This window comes from Mobula birostris, chromosome 2, assembly GCF_030028105.1.
Source record: "Mobula birostris isolate sMobBir1 chromosome 2, sMobBir1.hap1, whole genome shotgun sequence".
Classification (NCBI taxonomy): domain Eukaryota; kingdom Metazoa; phylum Chordata; class Chondrichthyes; order Myliobatiformes; family Myliobatidae; genus Mobula; species Mobula birostris.
In genome coordinates, this window is record NC_092371.1 from 8,732,624 (window position 1) to 8,753,868 (window position 21,245).

Below are 21,245 nucleotides of genomic sequence, written 5' to 3' on the forward strand. Positions count from 1 at the left end.
AAAACAAGTTTGATCTTCAGAAATAATAGAGGGTATAATTTTCTCTTATATGCGAGCCAAAACTTTAGCCAAAATTTTAACATCGACATCTAATAAAGAAATTGGCCTATACGAAGAACACTCTGTCAGATCTTTTACCCTTTTTTGGCTAAAAGAATGATACACGCCTCATTAAATGATGCAGGCAATTTACCATGCTTAAACGAATCAGATAGAACTAAGAATAATTGAGACGAAAGCAGTGAAGAAAATGATCTATAAAATTCTGCAGAAAAGCCATCAGGTCCGAGAGATTTACCCGACTGTAATACAGAGATGGCAGATGATATTTCCTCTAATGATAATGGTTCATTGAGTTTTGCTTTAAAGTCAGGGGAGAGCGAAGGAATATTTAAACTATTTAAAAAATGCTCAACCAAGATATCCTCATTTAAAGATTCAGAGGTATAAAGTTGAGAATAATAGTTCTTAAATGTGTCATTAATATCAGAATGATTCGAAGTAATGTTCCCATTTCCTATTCGAATTTTTGTAATTTGTTGTTTAGCTTTAGAGCCTCTTAGTTGGTTAACTAAAAACTTACCGGACTTATCCCCATGAATATAAAATCGGCTCTTACTTTCAAGAAGTTGGCGTCCAACCGGCCGAGTGGAGATGAGGTCAAACTTAGTTTGAAGTTTTGCTCTCTTCTTATACAATTCGGGGTTTTTGGTCTGGGCATATAATTGGTCTGTTGCTTTAATTTGACCAATCAAGTCTAAACAGGTCTTTCTTTTCAGATTCACAGTATATGAAAGTATTTGACCCCTCAAATATGTTTTCATGGCATCCCAGACAACTGGGATGAGATTTCAGATGACATGTTAGTACTTAAAAAAAAAGAAAAAAGTTATCTGGTTCTTCATAAATTTTACAAAATCATTATCCAACAACAAAGTTGGATTAAAACACTGATTTTTGTTCATTTGAGGAAGACCAGGGAAATTTATGGACAGAGTAACTGGGGCATGATCCGAAATCACTATACTCTGATAGTCGTAGGAGTGAACAGATGGAATCAGCTGATTGTCCATTTAAAAATAATCAATTCTAGTAAAAGTATGATGGACATGTGAAAAAAAGGAATAATCTTCCTCAGTAGGATGGAAAAAACACCACACATCAGAAATACCATAATTAAAAAGGAAAGAGTGAATAGATAAAGCAGATTTACTAGGGAGTCTAGGAACAGAAGAGGATCGATCCAATACTGGATCTAACCAACAGTTAAAATCACCACCCAATATGAGGGAATCAAAAAAGTCCACATCATCTGAAATGGGAGCATAGAGGTTAGCCAAGACTACCCTATTATTAGACAATTTCCGGGAGACCATTTGTATCCAAAATTTTGTTGTGAAGCTCAAAGGGAGCATTCTGATTAATAAGGATTGAAACCCCCCCCCCCCCCCCCGGCTTTAGCCGGAAAAGCAGAATGGAAGTGCTGTCCCACCCATCTAGACATAAGGCAAGAGTTATCAAAACTACGAATATGTATTTCTTGCAAAAAAAAACAATGCCAGCTTTGAGATGCGAAAGTGCATTCTTTCTTTTAATAGGATGGTTCAATCCCTTAACATTCTAGCTTATAAGATTCAAAGGGCTAACCATTTTCATATAAAAAAGCATATAAGGTAGTAGGCATAAATATAAACAAACATTCTAATAACAGCTGTGGGGCAAAAGTATAAAACAAGGAAATCAGGGCAAAAAAAAAAGTCCTGAGTAACAAAGAATAACTAAGAGTTGTTTAAATAGTGTTGGCACTAGGAAACCCTCCCCACCCCCCAGATCCCAAAGCAAGAAAGCTACGAAAGAACAGCAGCAAGCTCTTCAGAAAAAAAACGACTGCCTAAGGAAACAAACCAAAAAGAACTAATCATAAAGCCAAAAAGTAACCCTGTAGAAAGCTTCCAGAATCAGAAAAGTGAATCTTCGTGAGCTCTGTTTAATTAACAGTTCATAAAAAAAGAGAGCTTATGCCACTTCAAATTAAAATTATACATAAAGAAAAAAAAGAAAACGGTACTATCAAAAAGTATTAGACTTAACTTGAAATAATAATCCAGAGTACTATACCCGTGAACAAAAATAAAAAAGAGTTCTGTAATTAAAAATTAAATTTAAAAAAAAGGAAAAAAAACCAAGAAAGAAAATAAAAGTACCAATCGGCCATTTTAAATAATCAAATCGAGTCTGAAGGTGACGCCATAGCAAGGAGACTTCTGATAAATTTCTGAACAACTTATAGCAGAGTTAAACCATTTTCAGTAATTTAAAAATTTAATTTAGAAGGATTTAGAAGGAGTCGCCATAGCCAGGAGACTTTCAATAAATTTTTGAACTTCTCATAGCAGAGTTAAACCATTTTCAGTAATTTAAAAATTAAATTTAAAAGGAAAACAAAAAAATAAAAAACCAGGAAAAAGAAAAAAATTTAGTAATGAGCCATTTTAAATAATCAAATCGAGTCTGAAGAAGTCGCAGTGGCAGGGAGACTTTCGATGAATTCCTGAGCTTCCGTAACAGAGTTGAACCATTTTTTGTCCCCAGTACTAAGAGTTATTCGGAGATAGGCGGGGGTAATGTAGTGAGGGCCTGAATCCACAATTGTAAAGCTCTTTCATAACACCTTTGTATTCGACATGCAGCCTCAAAACTTGAGGAGCATAATCTTCAACAATATGAATGGGATGGCCCTTGTAATGCAATTTTCCTCTCCAACGTGCTTCCATAATCAAAAGGTTTTTCACCTGATAGCGAGGAAAACAGAGTATAACTGAGCGTGGCCGGGAGTCCAATTCAGGTTTAAACCGAGATATGCGGTGGGCTCTGTCTAACTCGGGTAAATTCAGTAGAGTATCTTTCCCAAAAATCTCACAAAGTAAAGAGGAAAAAAATTCAACAGGAGCTGTGCTTTCGATAGCCTCTGGCAGACCAAGGATTTGTAGATTATGCCTTCTGCTCCGACCTTCGAGATCAGCTATTTTAGATGATGACGCGGTGTCATTCTCACTCAAATTAGAGCAAACGGCTTCCAGCTGCTGAATGCAATATTTTAAATCTTCGGTTTCTAAGTCAAGATGAGAGAGACGAACGGCATGATCCTCCACTTTGGAATTGATTTGATCCAATTTTGACTCCAAGGAACTGAGGGAAGACTTATATGTGGACTTAAGTTCAGATGTAATCTCTTGACGGTGCTGGTCCAGAATGGCGATAATGTTGGCAGAGGAGCCGGAGGCAGTCGCAGAGACTTCTTTTTTCCCAGCTTTAGAGGGCTTGAAGGCCATTGTAGGACAGACGTATTCTCAGGCAAATAGGAGAACAAAAAAAATTAGCGGTCTGGGGTAGAAAAAGGAAGATAAGAAGTGCGGAGGTAAGAAATTAAATAGAGCGGCAATTTTAAGCGATTAACCTATCGCCATCTTACCGGAAGTCCTCAGGAGAATGGGGTTGAGAGGGAAAATAAATTGGCATGATGGAATGGTAGAGTAGACACAGTGGGTTAAATGTTCCAATTCTGCTCCTATGTCTTATGGTTTTATTCTCCCTGTCCTGCTGAGTTCCTCCAGTTTCGTGTTGCATCAGTCATAACAGAGCACAGCAGACTTGATGGGGCTGAATGGCCTAATGCTGGCTCTTCTGTCTCTGACTCTGAAGGAATACTTAAACCTGAAAATGAAAGGAAATGGAGGGAAGCCATGTGGAATAAAGAGGGAAGGAATGAAAGACTTTGATCTACTGTGCGTTTCCTCGTGGGATGTCCCAGTTGCTCAACAGCGAACTCTTGTTTTTGAGGTCCATTTACTGGTTGCCTGTTGCACATAGGATGTGGAGACTTGGAGGGGATTCAGAAGAGGTTTGCCAGGTTGCTGTCTGGATTAGAGGGCATGAGCTAGAAAGAGAGTTTGCACAACTATGAGCTATAAGAACAACTAAACATGGATAGTTTGCTCTGGAGTAGCTGAGGCTGAGGAGTGAAGTTTGTAAGACTGAGAGGCATAGGTAGGGTAGTCATCCTTTTCCCAGGATAGAAATGTCAAATATGAGAGCGCATAGCTTTAAGGAGAGGTGGGGGAGCATTAAGGGCAAGTTTGATTTTTGTATACAGTGGTAGGTACCTGGAATGCACTACTAGGTAGCTGTGGGCGGTAGTGGAAGTAGAGAATGGGCTTGATGGTTGATCAGGGCATCAAAGGTTACCGGAGAAAACAAGAGAATGGGGTTGAGAGGAAATAATAAATCAACCAGGATGGAATGGTGGAACAGACTCGATGAACAGAAAGGCCTAATTCTGCTCCTATGTCTTACGTCTTGTGGGCTTATGATATCGCTCATGTGCAGGCAGCAGATGTTTACTTAGCATCAGATAGTGTGGGCTGAAGGGCCTGTTGTGGTACTGCACTGTTTTATGTTTTTTGTGATGTTAGAAACACGTGTAGGGGAGCAACCAAATTTCCCTTCGGCATGCTCCCACAGACAGACGTAAGAAAATGATCAGATTGATGCAGGGGAGACCGCCAAAGGGTTACTGTTTTGGCTTTATCTGCTCAGCAGCACATCACAAAATACCACCACTGAACACTGCAGTTTCGGGGAGGGGGGGGGGAGTGGCAGAGAACAGAGGAGCTGTCCCATGTGTATTGTTTTCTTGTTCTACCCTTTGTTGTGCTACCCATTAATTGCTTGTGAAGTCTTCTGTACGAAGAGATGCGGCTGAAAGCTCACAGTCCAATTAGTGTCAGGGGGATTGTCAGGAGCCATTAGACAGGAGCAGATAAAACCGTGTAAAGGATTTATTTTGTTTCTGACTACTTTCAGGGCTGCTGTCACCAGCCTGTCAAGGGGCGTCGTCAAATGAATGACGGTCCATGAAATATCCACCTTTGAATCTCTGCAGGCTGCGGCAACGCTTTGCCTGTGTTTGTATATATTGGAGGGGTGAGGGTATAGAACCTCAACACCCAAATGAGCCACCTAGTTGATGTTGATCTTTATCCTCCACCAAAGTATGTTTAATTGTAGCATAGTGGTTAGTGCAATGTTATTACGGTTCAGGGCATCAAGAGTTATGAGATCAATTCCAGCACAGTCTGTAAAGAGTTTGTACGTTCTCCCCATGATTGCGTGGATTTCCTCCGTGTGCTCCAGTTTCCTCCCACAGTCCGGAGGTGTAGGTTAATTGGTCATTGTGAGTTGTCACATGATTAGGCTAGTGTTAAAATGGGTGGGTAGCCGGATGGTGTGGCTTGTTGAGCCGGAGGGGCCGGTTCTGCGCTGGATCTCTAAATAAAATGAATAAATTGGTAAATTTTAAGTGGCTTCATTATTGTCGAATGTACCGATGTATGATGAAAAACTTGTCTTGCATTACATCAAAGTTCAAAAGCTCAAGGTAAATTTATTAGTATCTGTCACCATATACTATGAGATTCATTTTCTTGCCAGCATTCACAGTAGAACAAAGAAGTACAATGGAACCAGTGAAAAACTACACACAAAGACTGACAAGCAACCAATATGCTGATACAAAAAAAATAATTATATATATAAAAATACTGAGAACATGAATTGTGGAGTCCTTGAAAGTGAGTCGATAGGTTGTGGAAATCAGTTCAGAGTTGAGGTGAGTGGGGTTATCCACGTTGACTTGGGGATCTGATGGTTGAGAGGTAATATCTGTTCCTGAACCTGGTGACGTGGGACCACAGGCTCCTGTATCTCCTACTTGATGGCAGTAGTGAGAAGAGAGCATGGGCTGGATGGTGGGAGTCCATGAGGATCAATTCATTACAACAGTACGAGCTAAAACAGTAATGGAATAAAGTGTTGCAGTATAGAGTGCACTGCAGGGAGCCATGAGGTGCAAGGTCACAGTGAGGTACATTGTGAGTTTGAGTCTGTTGCGTGTGTGGCCTGGTTACACAACAATGCTATCAATAAAAACGCTGGAGACGGGAGCTAAGTTTCATGGTTCCTTACTGGCAGAATCCGAACTCAGCACACGCGTACAGATCAATACACGCCTAATAGCACATGTAATGATGTGTTACTAAAACATAAAGTAGTCCCTTATTATGTAGGCTATACGGTACACTCCTCCCCTTTTATTTTAATAGTGCATCAACTTTTTTTACTGGGGCATTATGCTAAACAAATAAGTTTATCCTTAACATACAAATGTCTACCATTTGTTTACTTAACAACTTAATAATATCAAATTATAACAAAGTAATGTAATAATATTGAATTATAACAAGCCTTTGTTTTGGTCTAAGATCCATTTATAACTCAAGTCTCTTGGGGGGGGGGGGGTGACGCGGTCTTCTTTAGATTGTCCGGCACTGAAGCAAATAGGTCTTCACTCTATTGTCTGGAATAAATTGAACAATCCACAAATTGGCAGGTTCCAGCCATAAAGAGTAGTCACCTCCATCTTGCAAAGATGACGAAAACAATGTGAAATCCGTGAAAAGGTGAATGTTATTGTTAAAAATATGTGCAGTCATCAAAACTGAGATGGCAAAGTGTCTTCAAATAGTGTGTTCTCCAGTCTGTCAATAAACTTGTTTGTTTTAATACAGATTTCCATATAAAAGTCATGAACAGTTGACCTCTGAGCATAAGGAGTTAAGAAGATGTGCACCTCCAATTTGATAAGTGTTCTAGGCAGCAGATCATCTCCGTATAGTGAAGACTCCTCTGTGCGGCTGTCCTAGATATATACGCATCTTTGTGCTAGCACTTGTCTTCCTTACCCGTATCTCATTTGTTCCAACTGAGCTAATTACACAGCCAATCTTTGTATTCTCCTTAGATTCCAAATAGATAGCCTGACCTTTATGATACCATCCCTTATCGTAATATAACTTTTCATCTTCTATTCGTGCTTGATATCTTTGTGCTGGTGATTCAGTAGGAGTGCTGGGAAGATGCTTAGGAGAAGATGGAGATGCTGGTCTTCTCGGAGATTTCAGCATATTGAGAGTTCACAGATCTTCCATTATCTGTTCATCTGTTAACAAGTAACTTAACTGTGCAGGTTTTCGTCTTTTGTCTGTAATTGGAGCAGAGTCATTAGGTCTCCTCCTTAGTTTCCTAGTTATTCTCCATAGAATCTCCTGTGAGTTCCATTGTGAGCCTCTCATTCTCAATCATCTTTTTCTTTTCTTCTAACTCACTCTTTTTATCTTCAAATTCCTTCACTGCTGTTTTCTACTCTTTAATATAATTCTTTTTCCACTTGTTCTGTCTCCAGTTGCAGAAAAAGCTCTGCATTTCGTATTCTTTCCTTGTATTGTTGATCTAGTTTCTTCATCCTTTTCTGATGCTCCTGCAAAGTGCTTTCCTGTAACTGCTGTAGCTGTCTTTTGAGAGATGTCTATTTCTCCTGGTACATCTGCTCTTTTACTTCCAGGTAGTCTTCATCATCCTGCTTATTGGCAATATCTGTCTCCCTTGCATCCTCTGTATCTTCATCGGAGTCGCGGCCATGGATACTGTGTTTGTCCTCATCGTCAACACTGTCTAGCTCCTCCTCGTCATTGTAATAGTCGACAATGGGTGAGAGGAGAGCTGCAGACATCTTCCCCGCCGAGCTGCCCTCCTTTGTTGACACATCTAGTGCCTTGATGGTGTGCCAATCCAACTAGATTTTCCTGAGCCATTCATGTCCCAGCAACAGTGGTCCTCCATTTTTCAGTACATAGAGGTTCAGCTGCTGTGTTTTGCCTCCATAGGTCACTGTCACTTTAATTTTACCTTTGGGACGCACTTTCTGTCCTGTGTAAGTCTTTAGCAGTAGTTTAGTTTGTTTCAGAGGTATGTGAGCAGACAGTAGTTTGCAGTCGTGTACAGAGATCACTGTTAAAGCTGAGACTGTGTCCAACTCCATTTTCAGTCTCACGCCTGCCACTTGTGGAGTGATCCTTATTACTCTTTGATCATCTGTCTCTTTCACACTGTGAAGTTGCAGACAAGACAATTCACTTTCATCTGAGTCGTTTTCATCAGAACTGCTTTCTTCCATTTTGTGTACATTGTTGTGTTTTCCTTTCTGGGGTTTCTTGTTTCTCTGTATTTTGTCATTTTTCTGCTGTTTACTAGCTTTGCATACTCTGCCAGTGTGGCCCTGTATGCCACTGTTTCTGCATTCTTTGTCTTTAAACCAACAGTCATTAGGGTCATGTGACCTGTTCCCACAATGGTAACATCTCTGTCCTTCGTTTCTGTTCAGTGACATTTTATTCGTAGCATATTCCAGAGATTTTTGTTGTATTTCTGAAGCACCCCGTGCTGCTGTTTCTGTTGATATTGCAATGTTCAACACCTTCTCGAATGTAAGGTCTTTTTCACCCAGGAGCTTCTTCTGTTTGGTTTCACAGTGCATGCCACACACTAACTTGTCCCTCAATGCGTCCGATAGACCAGCTCCAAATTGACAATCTTCTGATAATTTGCGCAATTCAGCACAATATTCAGAAATGCTTTCATTTTTCTCCGATTCCTTGCTTTCTTTATGACTCACATGTCCTTTTTGCTAGCACCATGAGCGCACTCCACCTAGATGTGTGTGTAACTCCTTTTTATCTCCATTCTGGGACAGGCAGACCCTCAGCCCCTGGGGGTCAGCGCCGGATGTGGTCTCGCCTGGACGTGCCGCAGCTCCGACTGTGTCTCTTGGCTTCCCAACGTCCGGACCCCGGCTGTGCTCCTGCTTCCTTTTGGACTCGCGGCCTCGCTCTGCCTCCTTCTCCTGCTCCTTGGCTCGTTCCTTGTGCTGTTCCTTCGAGTGTTGTTATCAAATAAAACACGGTGTTCCGATAAGATGTAGGTTCATTAACCTCATCGCCAGTTTGTTGTGTATGTGGCTGGGTTACACAACAACGCTAGTAATAAAAACGCTGGTAACGGGAGCTAAGTTTCATGGTTCTTTACTGGCAGGATCCGAACTTGGCACACACGTACAGATCAATACGCGCTTAATAGCGCATGCAGTGACGTGTTACTAAAACATAAAGTAGTCCCTTATTATAATGTAGGCTATATGGTACAGAGTCCATCTTATTGTACTGGAGAATATTCTCATAGCAGTGGGATAGAGTCTAGTGCATGTTCTCCCAATGGGGGGTGGGGGCAAAGAGAATGTCTGGGCTTGATTATGCTGGCTGGTTTACTGAGGCAGCGAGAAGTATAGACATAGTCCATAAGGGAGGCTGGTTCCTGTCATGTGCTGAGATGTGTCCACAGCTCGTTGCAGCATGAGCAAGCCCTGATGCATCTAAACAGGATGTTTTCCATGGTGTTTCGATAAAGATTGGTGATGGTTGATGGGGACATGCCAAATTTCTTCAGCCTCTTGAGGAAGCAGAGGTGCTGGTGAGCTTTCTTGGTCGTGGCATCAACGTGGTTGAACCCCGACAAGTTGTTTAAACCTATCACGTGTGGCTGTTGGTGCCTTGAGCTCCAGCAACCTGTTGCTGTCTGCATTGAGCTTGTGGTTTCTCCCTATGATTAGTGTGGGCTCCTTCCTATTCACTCCCTCTCACATCCTCTTGCATTCCACTGTAAATTCTTCCCAATGGAAGTGTGTGGCAGGGGTAGCTGGGGGGGGGCGGGGTGGGGGGAGTGGTGTTCAGGCCACGTAATGAGCAATCAAGAGAGTAAGCTGAAGATAACTCAGTAAGGGAATGGGAGTTCTCTGAGAGCCAGCATAAACTCTGGGCTGAATGGCCCCTGTTGATGCGGTTATGAAATAGGAACTCCATTCACACTAAAAGTAGAGTCATTAGCGTGTTGTAGAAGCAACACACATCGAAGTTACTGGTGCACGCAGCAGGCCAGGCAGCATCTCTAGGAAGAGGTACAGTCGACGTTTCGGGCCGGGACCCTTCGTCAGGACTAACTGAAGGAAGAGCTAGTAAGAGATTTGAAAGTGGGAGAAAGTGTCATTCAGAGTATTGAATGTAGAGTTGAGAGGTTATGTTGCAGTTGTACAAGATGTTGGTGAGGCTGCACTTGAAGTAGTGTGTTCTGTTTTAGTCACCCTGCCATAGAAAAGAAGTTATTAAACTGGAAAGACTGCAGAGGAGATTTACAAGGATTTTGCTAGAACTTGAGTGACTGAGCAGAACCGGCCCCTCAGGCCACAATGTCTGTTCCGAACACCGTACCATATTGGAATAAATCTTATCTGCCTGCACATGATCCATATCCCGGAACTGGAGGGACTGAGTGGAACAGTACAGCACAGGAAAAGGTTAGGACTTTATTTCTACCCCTCCTTGGAGCCAAGAACTCTGATGGGTAGTATTATAGAATGTATAGGGTGAATGCCACAGTCTTTTTAACCCAGGAATTATGAATTGGAGAGCATAGTTTGAGGCTATACACACAAAATGCTGGAGGAACTCTGACTCAGCAGGTCCGGCAGCATCTATGGAAGTGAATAAACAGCCAATATTTCAGGTGAAGACCCTTAATCAGGATTGGGGAGGAAGGGGAAAGATGCCAGAATAAGCATGTCAGTGGAGACGAAGGAGAACAAGTTAAAAGGTGGGTGGGGAGAGGTGCGGCTGAAGTAAAAAGCTGGGAGGTGACAGTTGGAAAAGGTAAAGGGCTGGAGAAGAAGGAATCTGATAGGAGAGGAGAGTGGACCGTGGGAGAAAGGGAAGGATGAAGGGCGCCAGGGGGAGGCGATGGGCAGGTGAGAAGAAGAGGTAAGAGGCCAGAGTGTAGAATAGAAGAAGAGGAAAGGGGGAGGTAAAAAAAATTACCTGAAGGAGAATTCGATGTTCATGCCATCAGGTTGGAGCCTACCTAGTTGGAATGTGAGGTGCTGTTCCTTCACCCTGCAAGTAGTGTCATCGTGGCCATGGTCTGACATGTCAGTACGGGAATGATGATAGGAGTTTAAATGATTGGCCTCCGGGAAATTTCCCTTTTTGTAGATGGAGCAGAGGTGTCTACTGTACCTATGAGAGGCACGTTTTGGGTAGACGGGCAGTCTTTTTCCCAGGGTGGAAATGTCAAGTACAAGAGGACATGCATTTACTTTGCATGCAAGTTTATTGGAGGTGTGGAAGGCAAGTTTTTGTTGTGGGTTCCCAGGGCTGGTGGTAGAGACAGATATGATAGAGGCATTTAAGAAGCATTTAGACAGGGACGTGAATATTCAAGGAAATAACAAAGATGGATCATATGCAGGCAGTGAATATTTAGTTCAATTTGGCATCATGTTCAACACTGATATTGTGTATTATTCTATGCACTGTCAGAAAACATTTCTGATCAGGTTTGAAGTTCTGGGAGTGAAGGATGCGTCACAGTTTCCTGGCTTTTGGAAGGCCTCGATACAGAGGACGTGGACAGGATGTTTCCTATAGTGGAGGAGTCTAGGACCTTGTATTTTTCAGCCTCACAATACCCAGGTCAGTACTTTATAACAGAGATGAGAAATCTCTTTAGCCAGAGGGTGGTGAATCTGTGGAATTCACTGCCAGAGGCAACAATGGAGGCCAAGTCATTAGGTACATTTAAAGCAGAGGTTGATGAGGTTCTTGATTAGTGAGGTAGTCAAAGGTTACAGGGAGAAGGCAGGAGAATGATGTTGAAGAAGAAAGCCCTTAACTCCGAGTGGAGTCATCGGGACGCCGTCATGACAGCGTTTGTTTTAGCAGGCTTTCTTATTTTTACGAGGCCAAGTTGCTAGCTCGACACTCAACCCAGCACGGATGGAAAACGTGCAAGGGAGCCGGCTGGATTCGAACTCGGGAGCCTTCACTCCAAAGTCCGGTGCTGGTGCCACTATGCCACCAGCCGGCGTAGAGTAGTGTTGACAGGGATAATAAATCAACCATGATGGAATGGTGAAGCAGACTTGATGGGCTAAATGGTCTTATTTCTACTTCTGTGTCTTATGATCACCATAAATCCAGAGACTTGAGCAGAGTCCCAGTGTGGGTTGAGGAAGAGCTTCACTCTCACTCATTAAGTCAGACCCCTTATCTCTGTGTCTGTCCTGTGCAGCCGATTCTGTGAGAGGTGTAGAGGAGCTCACCCTGGGTTAATATTTATCTTTCGGTCCACATTCTGCAAAGCCTAATTGTTACTGCACGCTGCTGGTTGGAGCTGTGGTTTGTGCAAAATAGCTGCTGTGTCCCACGTTACTATAGCAACATCATTTAAATATGCAAATGACAGCAGAAAATGCAGCATAAATCAGAGGATTAGGCCACATTTGTAGAAAGAAATATTTTTGACAAAACCCTCTTGAACTTGAAAAGTTAACTCTGTTTCTTTTTCTACAGATGTTGCATGATCTGCTGAGGCTTTCCAGTATTGCCTGATTTGTTTTTTCAAATTTCAGATTTTCAGTATCTACCACTTTTGATTTAAAAAGAGAGGCTTAGGTAGAGTGGAGAGCAAAGAGCTTACCCTGTGGTTGAGATTCCGCAACTAGTAGGCATAGGTTTAAGGTAAAAACCAAGAGATGTAGAGGGAGATTTGAAGATGAATATTTTCACCCATCGTGTGTTTGAATTCTAGGGGGTGGTAGAGCCAGAGACTCTCGTCATATTTAAGAAACAGCTAGACAAATGTTCAAATCACCAAGGCATAGTACGGTATAGATCAAGCGCTGGTAAATCTAATTGGTTCAATGGGCATTTGCATTTGGCATAGGCGTGGTGGGTGGAAGGATTTGTGTGTGTTGGAATGTGTGGCAACACTTGCACATCCACAGGTTGTGTTGGTTGGTAACTCAAACACAACATTTCACTGAGTGTTTTGACATGCATGTGGCAAATCTGAATCTGTTTCTGTGCTCTATGACTCAAGAAAAGAAGTATTTCATTGCTCTGGAGCATCTTGGAGTGTCTAGACAGACATAAGCAATGTGGGCTATTAGTTTCTTTTGAGAAGACCTACTAGTGGTTTTTAAAATCTTGAAAGTTTGTCCCAAGTTGGGTGGAGGAAGCTGAGGGGTGACCTCGTAGAGGTTTATTAAATCACTTGGGCAGTGAATCTAAAACTAGAGGGAAGAGGTTTTAAGGTGAGGAGGGAAGATATTTAATGGGGCAAGTTTTTCCACCCAGACAGTGGTGTGCATGTAGAATAATCTACCCGAGGCAGAGCTGGGAACAACTGCAACATTTAGGTGGCACTTAGCCAAGTTCATCGAACAGAAAAGTTTAGAGGAATGTGAGCTAAACATGGGCAAGTTAGACCAGCTTAGATGGGCATCTAGGTTGTGCTGTGTAACTTGAATAAGGTTTATTACTGTCACATGTACAGTGAAAGGCTTGTCTTACATACTATTCATACAGATCAAATCGTTACATAATGCATTGAGCTAGAATAAGATAAACCAATAACAATGCAGAATAAAGTGTACCAGTTACAGAAAAGGTGCAGTGCAGGTAAATGATAAAGTGCAAGATGATAATGAGGTAGGTCCTAAGAATCCACGGGGGTTGGCATTTTTGGGGAAGATCAAGACGACAGGTCCTTGATACTTGCAGATAACCAACAAGGAGTCAGGATGCGGTGCGAATGTGAAACTTGTCTCTTTAGGGAAGGCATTTGGATGGGAGTTGTTTAGAGAGGTGGGCGGACAGGATAAGCTCAGGTAGTTTATTTGGTTGGAATGGACGAGTTGGGCCGACTGGTTAGTTCCCTTTCTGTGCAATTCTGTGATTGAATACTGGAGATGAATTTAAGAAGCTAGATAAACACAGGAGGGAATCGGAGTGGGGAGAGGGGAAGGAGATAGAGGGATAGAGAAGAATAATGAGATAGGTTCAGATAAGTGGGCACAGAATGAGTGGGCAGGCGCAGACCAGCTACGGCATGTGCTCAGTGTCCACTCTGCCTTTCCCCCAGGGAGTGGGTGATGAAGAGCAACATGTTGATCGCCATGATCATCTACACGTATCTGCGCCTGATCGTGGACCACCATGGCACCCAGCCGCTCCTGTCCCTACGGCAGAAGGAGGTGGACTTCTGCATGACACTGCTACGGGAGAAGGTGAGTGCTGGAAATGGCCGGCGGGGTCTCCTGCAGCACTTACACTGGTGGATGATGTCCAGCACCATCACTCCACCCATTTCCTGTAGCTTTACTGGATTATAGACCAATGAGTACACTTGATGCACAATAAACGGTCTCAAGATCCACTGAAAAACACTCGCACCTGGGACAGGCAATGACTCCCACACCCAAACTACTGTCCAGTACCCATTATCAAGTGTGCTCACTGGTCTGTGGCCCACGAGAGAGCCAGCCCTCCTGTTTGTGACTGACAATGTGTTTTCTTTCCTCCAGTTTATGGACTGCACAATGATTGGCCGGGATCTGGTCCGCCTACTTCAGAACGTTGCCAGGATCCCCGAGTTTGAGAAGTTATGGAGGGACATTCTGCACAATCCGCAGTCCCTCAACCCCCAGTTCACAGGTAGGGACTGTTGTAAGTCTGTTAACGTGGCGCAGTCAGTGGGAAGGGGATTGTTTCTATGAGCTATAAAGTGCCAAGAAGGTTAAATATCGTTAAGTAGGAATTGATACATGGGTGCGGATCGTACGTGGGATTACAGTGAGTTAAAGAGAATAATGCCAAAAAACCGCAGGCACTGTTCCATGTTTGACTCTTGGTTAGTGGTGGGAGTGGTCTGTCGCTGTATAACACCGAGGTACAGTACCGGTGGGAACGGGTCTGTCACTGTATAACACTGAGGTAGAATGCTGGTGGGGATGGGTTGGGTCTGTCACTGTGTAACACTGGGTACAGTACCAGTGGGGACAGGTCTGTCACTGTATAACACCAGGGTACAGTACTGGTGGGGACGGGTCTGTCACTGTATAACACTGGGGTACAGTATTGGTGGGGACGGGTCTGTCACTGTATAACACTGGGGTACAGTACTGGTGGGGACGGGTCTGTCGCTGTATAACACTGAGGTAGAATGCTGGTGGGGATGGGTTGGGTCTGTCACTGTGTAACACTGGGTATGTTACTGTATAACACTGAGGCGCAGTACCAGTGAGAATGGGTTGAGTCTGTCATTGGGAAAAGATGGGTATAGTACTGGCGGGGACAGGTCTGTCACTGTATAACACTGAGGTAGAATGCTGGTGGGGATGGGTTGGGTCTGTCACTGTGTAACACTGGGTACAGTACCAGTGGGGACAGGTCTGTCACTGTATAACACCAGGGTACAGTACTGGTGGGGACGGGTCTGTCACTGTATAACACTGGGGTACAGTATTGGTGGGGACGGGTCTGTCACTGTATAACACTGGGGTACAGTACTGGTGGGGACGGGTCTGTCGCTGTATAACACTGAGGTAGAATGCTGGTGGGGATGGGTTGGGTCTGTCACTGTGTAACACTGAGGTGCAGTACCAGTGAGAATGGGTTGAGTCTGTCATTGGGAAAAGATGGGTATAGTAGTGGCGGGGACAGGTCCGTCACTGTATAACACCCAGTATGGTACTGGTGGAGACAGGTATGTCACTGTATAACACCAGGGTACAGTACCAGTGGGGACAGGTCTGTCACTGTATACAATGGGGTACAGAACCAGTGGGGATGGGTTTATCACTATAACACAGAGTTACTGTACTGGTGGGAACTGACCTGTTACTGTATAGCACTGGAAAACAGTACCAATGGGGACAGGTCTTTCACTGTTTAACGTCGGGGTACAGTACTAGTGAGGTTGGGTCTGTTGCTGTAGTGTTGGTGCTGGTGGGGACAGGTCTGTTCCTGTATAAAACTGGGATACAGTACTCCCAGCTTCTTACCTAATCTCCCTTCCCCCACTCACCCACCTTCCCCCTCAACTGCCAGCTTGCACTCCTTCCCCTCCCCCCTCATGACCTTGTTCTGGCCCTTTCATCTCCACTCCTGCAGAAGGGTCTCGGCTCAAAGGGTTGACCGCTCTTTCCCTTCCATAGATGCTGCCTGACCTGCTGAGTTCTTCCAGCATTTTGTGTGTGCTGCATGTTGCACTGCTTATCAGGATGGGTATAGCAGACACACAGTACTGGTCTGGATGGGTCTATCACTGTATAGGGGGTGCAGTACTGGTTGAAGCAGGTCTATAATTCTATATCAGTGGACCTGGTATCAGGATAATGCATTGGTGAAGGTGGTGGGGGGCGGGGGGAATGCGTGTCACTGCATAAGCACTGGGGTACAGTCCTGGTGGGAATAGTTCTTGTACAAGAAAGGCAGGAGACCTTGCTATGCGCCGTTCCTTGAGTGCACTTCACCTAGAGACTCTCTGGATTGTGGGTTCATGTCCTCTGTTCTTCTTTTCTGCTCAGAGCCCTGACGTTGGGCTGCGTCTGCTCAGTAATCTCTCAGAACTGGCAATTTGCTTTCTTAGAAATTCCTGTTGGGATGTGGCTATTGCTGCATTTTATTGCAGGTTTCTCTGTTGTTTAAGACTAAACATCTTTCTGAACAATTTGACTTTGAATTGGAGTTGTGTAAAGACAGGATTAGGGGTCTGCTTCATCAAGCACCTTTGCTCTGTCTGTCACAAAAGGCAGGATCTCTTGTGGCCAGTTCAACTTCCCATTTCTATTCTGACATGTCGGTCCACGGCCTCCTCTACTGAAACTATGAGGTTGGAGGAGCAACACCATATTCTGTATGGGTAGCCTCCAACTTGATGTAATGAACAGCCATTTCTCCATCTGCTGGTAATTCCTCACCCCCTTCCTCTATATTTTTCTATTTCTCATTCTGGCTCCCTATTTCCCCTTCTTTTCTCCCCACCTGCCTATCTGGTTCCCCTCTTCTTTCCCTTTCTTCCATAGTATACTGTCTTCTCCTATCAGCTTCCTCCTCCTTCAGCCTCTACCTCATCCACCTATTACTTTCCAGCTTCTCACTTCATCTTCCCTCCCCCACTCACCTACTTTCCCCCTCACTTGGTCTCATCTGTCACCGGCCAGCTTGTACTCCTTCCCCTCCTCCCCACCACCTCCTGACTTCTGCCCCCCTTCCTTCCTGCACTGATGAAGGGTCTTGGCCCAAAATGTCAACTGTTTATTCCCCCCTCCATTGTTACCTCCTGTCCTGCTGAGTTCCTCCAGCGTTTTGTGTGTGTGTGTGTGTGTGTGTGTGTGTGTGTGTGTGTGTGTGTGTGTATTGCTATCACCTGAGTGAGATGCTACTTTGTAAAGTAACAATCACCAAGCTTACAGTCTTGTATAACTGTGACTGTAGTTCTATTACCGGGTCTTTGAAGCCCACATTCAGTTCTAGTTCTTCAGCTGCTTTGATGAAACTCGAATTCACATCCTCGAGATTATTCACCCAGCAACTTAACCACTACACTGCTGCATCCTCGTGTTACACTGGACGTCCAGGAGCTGTGGTGGGCTTCAATGAGTTGAAATCCACAGCTTTTGAGTAATATCTCCTGCCTTTTTATTTTCCCTCCTCAGGTATTCTGCAGCTTTTACAGACCCGGACATCCCGGAAGTTCTTGGCATGCCGCTTAACACCCGACATGGAAACCAAATTGCTGTTCATGACCTCCAGGGTATGTTGGAGTCTTCAAAGTTCAAAGTATGTATACTGGATACAACCTTGAGATTCATCTTCTTGCAGGCAGCCACAAAACAAAGAAACACGATAGAACCCATTTTAAAAAAAACCCATGCAACAAAGACCATCAAAAACACAATGTGCGTTTAAAAAAAGAACAAGTCGAACAAACGATGAAAAAGTAAAAGTGACTCCACGGCCACGGAGCCAGTTCAGTGCTGATGGTTGCAGGCCACAGCTGCAGAGTCAGTTTTGCGCGAAAGTGAGTAAACCTGACAAGGAGTAGTGAGCTGAACACCAGTTCGTCCTTCGTCCTTAATCAAGTCGCGCAAATAGTACAATAAAAAAAAGTAAACAAAAACACATGGAACATGAACTCAGAGTCCCCGAAAGTGAGTCCGCAGGCTGCAGAGCCCATTCAGCGTTGAGTTGAGTGCAGTCCGTCCAGGAGCTCGATGGCTGCAGGGTAACAACTGCTTCTGAACCTGGCGGCGTGGGACCCAAGAGTCCTGCTCCTCCGCCTGACGGTAGTAGCGGGAAGAGAGGGGGTCCGATCAAATGCAGGCAGACACCATTGAACACCTCTTCGTTTTCGGCTCGTCTTTGATGATTTTAATCTTGCTTGATGCTCTAATTGACGCAGAGTAATGGAGCGGGCCGCAGGCTCGTCGCCTGCCATCAGGCCTCAATGCAGCGCCCACCCCCAGCAATGGGCACCCTGGCCATAACTGTACTCTCAAGGGACTATTGCACTGAATTCCTGTAGGACATTGCAAGGTGCCACGTCGTTTTTTGGGTCACAGCCTTGTAACAATTGTTCCCTGAAACCTTAGTTAGTTCTGACGAAGAGTCTCGGCCCGAAATGTCGACTGTACTTCTTCCTATAGATGCTGCCTGGCCTGCTGCGTTCCATCAGCATTTTGTGTGTGTTGCTTGAATTTCCAGCATCTGCAGATTTCCTCGTCTCTGAGTGAAGAAGTTCACCCTCAGATTTGCCTTAAGTATTTAACTTTCACCCTTAACCTATGACCTCCAGTCCTAGTCTCACCCAACCTGAGGGGACAAGCCTGCATACGTTCATCCTATTCACCCCTCATAATTTTGCATATGCCTATCAACTCTCCCCTCATTCTCCTGTGAGCATCCTTTTTAACCTTTCACTCTAACTCATGTCCTCAGGTCCTGGCAACATCCTTGTAAATTTTCTCTGCACTCTTCCAGGTGCCAAGGAGAGTTGGGCTGAAGGGCTGTTTTAACTTTCTGAATCAGAAACTGTTGGTTCCCTTTTCACCAGGACGAGCTCCCCAATACAGTCCCTAGACATCGCATAGAAAGATAGGAAATCAGTTTGGCAAATGAAGGTGGTGTCGATAGGAAGATGGGGATTAAAGAAAGATTAGCTTTATTTGTCACATTTACATCAAAGCATGCAGTGAAATGTGTTATTTGCTTACACTAACCAGTGCTGCCCCTAAGAGCTCAGTGTGGGCTGTATAGGTCTTTGACAGTCTATTATCTATTGCCTCGCTCTGGTATTAAAATGTCAGTGCTGTTGTTTTTTGCCACAGGTTCGGTTTGGACAGCAGAAGCGATACCAGGACTGGTTCCAGCGGCAGTACCTCTCCACTCCCGACAGCCAGTCGCTGCGCTGTGACCTGATCCGGTACATCTGCGGGGTGGTCCATCCCTCCAACGAGGTGCTCAGCTCTGACATCCTGCCCCGGTGGGCCATCATCGGCTGGCTCCTCACTACGTGCACCGTGAGTACTCGATGGAGCCGCAGTAGGCAGTCCCATTGATCCGGCTATCCGGGGGGAGCTACCGAGGTGGATTCAGAATTATTTATCACATATGCATTGGAACATGCAGTGAAACGTGTCATTTGTGATAACAGCCAACACACCCAAGGATGTGATGGGGTAGCCTGCAGATGTCGCTTCACATTATTGCCCCAAGTTAACATGCCCAAAGTTCTCGGCAGAACACAAAAACTAAACAGAACACAGTAAGTAACAGCAGTAAAACGAGCCTCCTTCCTCCCTCCCAGCCACCCAGACCCACACACAAGGACAGTCCAACCTCCAGTCTCCAGGCTTTGGCCATCGGGCTTTGACTTCCAGACTTCTGCAGGCTTCAGGCTTCGATTTTTCAGCATTGATCCTGTGAACTGCCAATGACAGGGTCCTGAACTGCAGGCTTGAACATAAGTCGGGCATGCCGACTTATCGGGAAAGATATCAATAAGCCTGGAAGAGTGCAGAGAAAACTTACAAGGACCTGAGTTACAGTGAAAGGTTAAAAAGACTGTTCCCTGGAGCACAGGCGAATGAGGCGTATACAGAATTATGAGAGGTGAATAGGGTATGCAGGCTTGTCCCCTCAGGTTGGGTGACTTAACAGCCCTTGTTCCTCCAGCAGGCACGGGCTTCTGGACCTGGCACCCACTGACCTGGGACGTCCTGACATAATGGGTGTCCTTTGTCACATGACATTCAGAATTGGCTTGATGATGGGATGCAGTGAGTGATGGTTGAAGGCCGATTATCCGATCGGTGACCTGTAACAAGTGGGGTGAGCCAGGGGTCAGTATTAGAACCTCTCTATTCATCGTTCTATGTATAATTATATCCAAATTATTTACATTATTATTATACATGCCTTCGGCCCATAATGTTCTGTCAGCCTTTTAATCTACTCTGCGATCAGTCTATCCCCCATAGTCCTTCACTTTTCTTTCATTCAGGTACCTACCTAAGAATATCTTAGATGTCCCTTGTGTATCTGCCTCTACCAACATTCCTGGCAGTGCATTCCACACACCCAGCATTCTCCGTGTAAAATAAACAAATAGAGACTACCTCTGACTTTCCCTCACCTAAACCTTCCTCCAATCATATTAAAGTTATCCCTCTGGTATTAGCTATTACTTCCGTCATACATGACACGATGAGCAAGGTTGGAGATGGTTCTAAATTAGGGGTTGTTGTTGACAGTGATACAAGAGGTTCTGCAGATGTTGGAAATCTTAAGCAATGCACACTCAAAATGCTCGAGGAACTCAGCAGTTCAGACAGCATCTGTGGAGGGGAATAAATGTTCAGTGTTTTGGGGGTGAGACCCTTCATCAAACTGAAAAGAAAGGGGGCAGAAGCCAGAATAAGAAGTTGGTGGGAGGGGAAGGAGTGCAGGCTGGCAGGTGATAGGTGAAGCCAGGTGAGGAGGAAGGTGGCTGGGCTGGGGAGGGGGATGAAGTGAGAAACCGAGAGGTCTTAGGTGGAAGAGGTAAACTGCTGAAGGGGAACAAATCTAATAAGAGAGGACAGTGGACCGTGGGAGAAGGGAAGGAGGAGGGGCACCAGAGGGAGGTGATGGGCAGGTGAGGAGAAGAGAAGGGGTGAGAGGGGAAGCAGAATGGGAAACGGAAAAAGAGAGAAAGGGGGCGGAAGAAATTACTGGGAGCTGGAGAAATCAACGTTTGTGCCATCAGATAAGAAGGCTCATTGATGCTGGTTACAATGAGTTACAGAGAGATCATTTAGGGAGCTTGGCTGAGGATTGGTAAATAGGTGAAGCATTTTGGACTTTCACATCAGGGTAGGACTTTACTGTGAATGGCAGGGCACCGATGAGTGTTGTGAAAGA

At 44.5% G+C, this 21,245-nt stretch overlaps 1 protein-coding gene across 3 annotated transcripts in view; it reads left to right on the top strand.

Annotated features, from left to right (window-relative positions):
• ints3 (integrator complex subunit 3) overlaps nucleotides 1-21,245 on the top strand; it is a 156,819-nt gene that overhangs the window by 38,261 nt on the left and 97,313 nt on the right. For all 3 annotated transcript variants that reach the window (XM_072282269.1, XM_072282279.1, XM_072282288.1), the window contains exons 7-10: nucleotides 13,924-14,068; nucleotides 14,366-14,495; nucleotides 17,501-17,598; nucleotides 19,172-19,363. In XM_072282269.1, coding sequence (XP_072138370.1) covers nucleotides 13,924-14,068; nucleotides 14,366-14,495; nucleotides 17,501-17,598; nucleotides 19,172-19,363 — 565 coding nt within the window. The remainder of the gene's footprint in view (nucleotides 1-13,923; nucleotides 14,069-14,365; nucleotides 14,496-17,500; nucleotides 17,599-19,171; nucleotides 19,364-21,245) is intronic.